The sequence below is a fragment of the Hetaerina americana genome, unplaced genomic scaffold, assembly GCF_022747635.1.
Source record: "Hetaerina americana unplaced genomic scaffold, ioHetAmer1.1.p SCAF_1461, whole genome shotgun sequence".
Classification (NCBI taxonomy): domain Eukaryota; kingdom Metazoa; phylum Arthropoda; class Insecta; order Odonata; family Calopterygidae; genus Hetaerina; species Hetaerina americana.
Genome location: NW_027286583.1, coordinates 1 through 6906, shown reverse-complemented (window position 1 = coordinate 6906; position 6906 = coordinate 1). Strand labels below are relative to the sequence as shown.

At 36.5% G+C, this 6906-nt stretch overlaps 1 protein-coding gene across 1 annotated transcript; it reads left to right on the top strand.

Moving 5' to 3' along the window:
• Positions 1-2216: 2216 nt before the first annotated feature.
• On the top strand, positions 2217-5807 carry LOC139686664 (uncharacterized; the record flags this gene model as incomplete). The annotated part of the gene is made up of 3 exons (XM_071583707.1): positions 2217-2425; positions 2607-2777; positions 5580-5807. Coding segments are annotated over exons 1-3 (534 nt in total), but the record flags the coding sequence as incomplete, so codon positions are not given.
• Between the last annotated feature and the right edge of the window lie 1099 nt (positions 5808-6906).

Sequence of the window (6906 nt, the reverse complement as noted above, 5' to 3'; positions counted from 1 at the left end):
AGTAAAAGAGAACAGAATATCGTTGGCTAAATTATTTATTCAAAAATCATTTTTTGCAGAAGCAGAAATTATATTAGAATTTCAATGCTTCCATTTTTCCCTTCTGAAAGCCTGAGTCTATTCTTAAACCTTTAAAAAGGTTCCGATCGAACACAATAGTGACGAGAAATATGGGTTTATTTGAATGTTAATCGAAGAAGATTAATTTTGGGCCATATGTGACCCCGCTTCTGACACGGTTGATTTTAACGCATTCAACTGAACTCCAGTCGATTAGTTATGCAGTCCTTGGTTAAAGGATTGCACTCCTCTAGGATATGATTACAGAAAACAGGCTCGCGACTCGGTACATCGACGCTTAAACAGCTGGAATTGCGTAAGCTTCTCCATGCAGTTAGAACACTCCAACCAGGGATAATTTGCATCCTCCATAACCTAATATAATACAGTAGTAGTAATCCCTAATACAATCAGGGATAATTTGCATCCCCCACAACCTAATATAATATTTAATAAGATATATTAGCAACAGAATACACCAAATTCCTTTTACTCATATATCACTATACGCAAAGACAACAGCGCACGGCATATATAAATCAACTACTAAATCATAACACTGAAGATTTCATACGAACATAATTTATCCAAACGCGTAAAACGGACAACTAAACTTACTTTAACATCAATTAAATCGTCCATAGTCCTCTCCAGCATTAATTGTAATGGACTGTTCTCGCTGAACACATTCATCAAGAGTCCGCGACTGTCTAAACACAATCTACAGAGTCGAAATTTGCCCTCATCGCACATCCTGATCGTTTGAAAGTACTGAACTACCCAAAGTTAAAATTATGATGACAATTTTCACAATATACTTCATTTAGCATTTGAAGTTATTTTAATTGCCCGAAGTACATGATAAACACCTTTACAGCTGGTCACTTGCATTTCGTTCTTCATCTGTTATTTTCATTTCCGAGGTATTTCGTGAAATTCAATGGATTCATACCAGAAGAGATGATCTTAATCGGGGTCACACTAATGAACACATTTATCATTCCGATTGGACGTATCACATAAATAGGATATTAAAAATTAAATTCAGCTTTTTTTGACATATAATTGAGGTGATGGGAGTATCACAGGCATCGTTTAGGTTTAAATTGACGTAGAAAAAAAATCAAATCGTGAATATCCCGTTCCTACGTGTCTAACATTCGGTTCTCCAAGAACGGTATCGTCATGAAGTAATGAAATTGATTGACGACGTAATCGGATTTGGAATATTTGCACATTAATCTGCTATCTGTATGAATACTGCCATATTTTGGGCGCTAACCTTTTGAGTAGCGATATCCAAATATGTTCTTTAAAAGACTCTTTACGTTTTCTCTAGGATTTTCACGCACATTTACATTCTTTCAACGGAGTTAGAGTTTGATGAAAATTTCTTTTTCGGTAGCCACGCGATTGGTGAACACATTCATTGAATTCTTTTCATAACCATGACATTGTCATATGGAACTAAGATAATGCATTAGTAACATTGGTCTGTATTATCATCAAAAAATTAAGACATAAGTTTTACCATTCATTATTAAATCATTATTCTAAACTTTAAACCATTCATAGGTGTTTGCATGGATTTAAATGTAACTATTGCCTTTTAAAAACACCCGCACCGCATCAATGTTCGAAGAATCATTTCGATGTTTATTAAGGAAGGAACCTAATGGAAACACGGAACATCAGAACTTGGAAAAAATTGATATAATGCTAGAGCTGCAACACATAATAACTAATACTTGCCTAAATCCATGGTTATACTTTCATTTAGACATCGCAAAAAGGACCATTATGAATCTTTTGACTCGGATCTTTCGAATGATTGAACGGAACATATATGAACTAATTATTTTTGTCCCTCTCGACTAAATATGAAACAATTCCTGTCTATTTCATCCCCTAACAACGTATAGGAAAAGGCAATTATTATTTTCCTTCGCCTAATTACCAGATTAAATCTTATTAGCCCGAAATATATGTGATCCGGTTTAAGATCCCCTCTTCCCACATCAATCGATACCATCGCCATTCGAAAGAACTTCTCAATTGAGTCTGACAGATGAAGAACGAAATGCAAGCGACCAGCTGTAAAGTTGTTTACCTATTGTTGGGCTATTATAATAACTTTTAATGCTACATCGAGTATATTGTGAAAGACGGCATCATTATTTTAATGTAAGGTTGTCCATTAAATTATTCGGAGTAGATTGAAACCTTCAGAATGTGTGATGAAGCACAATTAGAAGTCTGCAGATTGTGTCTAAGCAATCGTGGTGTGTTGATCAATGTTTTCGGCGAGAATAGTCAATTACAAATAATGTTGGAAAAGACTATAGAGGATTTAATTGATGTTCAAGTAAGTTTGGTTATTTGTGTTACGTGTTTTTTAAATTATCTGGGTAAGAAATCTTCGGTTAAAGAGTAAGTAGTTGGTTTATATATTCCGTGCGCTGTTGTGTAAAACTATACGTGATATTTGGGCGATAGGAGTTTCGTGCATTCCGGTTTTAATATCTGCTTATGAAATTTTTTATTAGGTTGTTGAGGATGCAAATTATCCCTGGTTGGTGTGTTCTAACTGCATGGAGAAGCTTACGGAATTCCGGCTGTTTAAGCGTCGATGTGCCGACTGTGTGTCTGATTTCAATGATCGCATTCAAAAGAGGCGCATCCCTGCTACAATAGACAGTATAACCAAACGAGAGGAGGTCAGTTGTATCTATTTTATTGAACGTTATTAGTAACGAAGACATTTGGTCGACAGTAGACGATTCTATGCATCATCTTTGATCATTATGCAGAAAAGCCATTTTCCTGTCAGAATAAACATTGTGGTCAGTCGTCAATATTTCAAAGGTTATCGAATATATTCATTCCTCCGGAAGAGAACGATGGATTAATTGAAATTCCTGCAGTAAATTTTTTGGATAATATATGAGGAGTGGATTTTCTTTCAGTTTTATATTTGCAGTTTCTTTTACTTCCCAAAATTAACGGAAAAAAATTCACGATAACATATGGGAAAAAATGTTTTTTTTAGTGAATGACATATCCGTGGAATCTTAATTCTTGCTTCCTAAGTGGGTCTTCACGTTTCAGTTATTTATTCAGTCCAAAAAATTACCACGCCAAAAACGTTGGACATTAGTAATTCAGTCTACCTTCCTGCAGAGGGCACCAATTTCACTTATTCTCCTTATATTTTCCATGCCATCGTCCTGCGTTTTCCGCAATTGTTCCTTTTATCCTAATGTTATTTAACCCAGTTTATTAGATAACTTTCTTTGCATTCATCTATGTGCAGATTTAGCTATCTTTCTAAACATCTCATCCATAAATAACAGATTCACTTTTGTTTTTCCATTCAAAGTACATATTTTTGTTTATGGGTTTTATAAAACCTTTTCAAATATATTCAAAATATTCTTCGTTTGTGCTTAACTCCTTTCCCTTACTTATGAGCCTCTCTCCAGTCAGCTGTCCTCTGCTGATTGTTTCTCCTTTGGCAGCTTTCAGCTCTCTACAGTCCGTCCTCATTAATCCAGTCCTAGACCATTTGTTATATCTACAAATACACCAGTCCCACCTTATCTATTTGCATTGGATGCCACAATTCATTAATACTAAATTGTGAACATTTTCTACATCCATTTGGGGGGAATTGTACGAATGCATAATGCTGTTTCTAAATCTTTGCCTTATCTTTCTTATCTTTCTCTTATCTTATATTAAATCTTTATCTTATCATTCTAAGTCCTTGTACCAAAACCATAGTCCACCACCTAATCATCATCTCTTCCTTTGCCTTTTATCGCATTTCAATCCCCTATTTCTGGCAAATGTTTCCCCACAGGAACACATCCTCATTATGCCCTCCACCTATAAATTTCTTCCTCCTTGTGATTGCTTGGTTGCATTTAGACCTGAAGGATGATCTGAATGAGGAACCCATTATTGCAGCACGCTGTTATGATGGAATTATTAGATAGCAGACATGTCTTTTCTCAAGCTCGTAGACCTTTTTTGCAGTGTTTTAAATACTTGCACTTAAAGGGCAGTGATTACTCTGCCTTTGAGAAAAAAATTCTTTTTGGACCACTCCTTTACTCTCAAAAAAGACATTTTTTTTAGTTTTACTGGTTGATGGATGCTCAAACCATGGTTTGTCATGAACCTTTTCCTGGCTATCCTTATCAACGCCTATAACTACGAGGGTCATCCGGAAAGTAGTACCCGTTCGTGAAATAAAGACACAAAAGTAAATATTAACAAACATAAAAAATTTTATTTGAAAGAGGATACTTTAAACTACTTCTCAACATAATCTCCAAGCAAATTAAGGCATTTGTCATAACGTGTGACAAGTTTCTGTATTCCTGCTGCATAGTCCTTCGCCGCCAGCTCATTGAGATACGCGAGGGACCCATCTTGCACAAATTTTTGCATAATGCAGATGGTGTTTAACAATTTCATGAACAATTGTTCGAGAAACATTGGGAAAATGCTCACAGATGTCATCAATTGTGACGCGCCGATCGTTCCTCACGAATTCGTCAACTGAGCTCACCAGTTGGTCTGTAATGACAGACGGTCTCTCCGAACGCTCATCGTCGTGTGTGTTCCCCCTCCCCATGTTGAAGTTGCGACACCACCGCCGAACAGACGACTCGTCCATTACATTGTCTCCATACACCTCCTTTAATTGGCGATGAATATCACATGGGCGAACGTTTCTTGCATTGAGGAATTTAATCACTGCCCTCACTTCACAACTGGCGGCGTTCTCAATTTTTTTAAACATTGTAAACAATCACAGAAACAACACAGGCAATGCTAGCGTCACGCAACTTGGCTCAGAGAAGGCAGACAAGCCACTGAAGCTATCTGACCTCGTCCAGCGGCTACTCGCGTCGTCAGCACTTCATGCGGCACGAACGGGTACTACTTTCCGGATGACCCTCGTACCTCAAAACGTCTGACTAGATCAAAGTAAAGTCCCAGTAAGCCTAAAAAATCATTTTCTTTGTCTTCTAAAGACATTTTTTCAGCATAGCAGATAACTTTTAATTGCATAAGGATGTTTAATTGTCAGTTCCAATTTGTTTCTGATATGTTCAGCGAATGGAGGTTTACAATAACCATCATTCTGCCATTTCTTAATCTTGGATAGCATTGAGACCAGTTTGGCGGCCAAACTTAGCATCTTCCTCACCAGCCTAGTAATTCCATATCTTTTCAACCAGCAGGAGTGTAGTGGAAAAAAAGTTCAATTGCATTATTTTCAAAATTCACCCTGTAAAATGATATATAATCCCTTCTTTGAATACTTGATACAAGCCATTTACTTTCTAATCCTCAATTGTGATATTTTTAATAAAATCCTGCATGATTCCCTTGCTAGAATTATATAAAACAGGTTAACCAGAAGGGTTTATTTCCTTGCTGCTCAAATTTTGAAAACTTGATGAAAGGGTATTTTTAGCTATTGGTGCATGTATTCTTTGCATTAGTTTCCCAGTGAGATCAAGAAAGAGATTGATGATGACTGCACGGTAGCCAGTGACTCTGTTGACAGGACTGCTATGATTGTTGAAGATGACATAATTGATGTCAAAGAGGAGGTTGATGCTGTCAGTCATTACTCAGCTTCTCCAGTAAGGGATAATGATTTGTCTATGGTCCCATCAATGCAGGAAGGTTGCAGTCATTGGCCAGATAATGAAGAAGCAGGGAATTTGGTAAGTGCACATATTATTAGTGTAATTTGCCAACTATACGGTGACTCCAGGTATCTATTTCAACTCTGCTAAGTGAAACATTCCTATGACATGGCATCTCTTGGCCTTATAATTAGGCCACATTGTTTCATAAGGCCATCACAGACCTCAGTGCAAATTTCATTCCTTTAAATCCATAAATCATGTAGTTAGAACATTAACAAGTTTAAAGATCTGGTGTTCTATTCCTGGTCAAGGAAACATTTTAATGCCTGTGATCTGCTTGATTCCAGCTTCCTCACCTAATGTCCCTAACATGTATTCCTTTCCTTTTCCTAATATTTATTTCAATCTAAATGAATATTTGTTCTTCATATGGTAGGATTTTGTGTTTTTGTGTATTTGGCCAATTTGGCTTGTCTCTTTCTTCTAGCTATATAGCCACAAAATTTACTCTTCTTATCCTTAATGAACTTGTACAATTGCTTACCTAATATCCCGTTCCCTTGTATTTAGTCTATTTTTCTCCTGGAGGGGAAATAAGCTCTCTGATGCTATTTCTTGAAAAAGATTTATGGTACTTAATTTTGTTTGGCCCCTGCAGATCTCAGTATAAATTAGGTCTCCTTGATAGCTCAAGTCATAAGAGCATCTGCCTGGCAAGTTGAAAGACCAGGTATCTTTGTCCTGGTCAAGTAATTATTTTAGCATATTGTGAACTCTATGATCATAAACAAACACCTTGTCAATTGCTTTTGTTTGTTTGATAAGGAGGATTATATAGTCCGGGTTCTTTACAGCAAGGAATCAAAGAGGACTGGTGTAGATTTGGTAAATGATAAATCAGGCAATATGAAGGAATGGAATAGTTCCATGCAACCTATTCTTTCAGTATAAAGAGCAACAGTTGAGAGAAAGGACACCTCTTCAGCCAGCACTCAGGTATACTTGATGGCTAATAAAAATTTTGGTGAGATGATGGTTTAAGTGAGAAAATAAAAAAATTATTCACTGATTGCAAAAATTTCAGAGTGTAAAAATCATTTCCCTTGACTGGGATTCGAACCCAGATCCCTCAATATCCAGTTGAGTGCTTAAGCCACTTAAGCTATAAAATTTT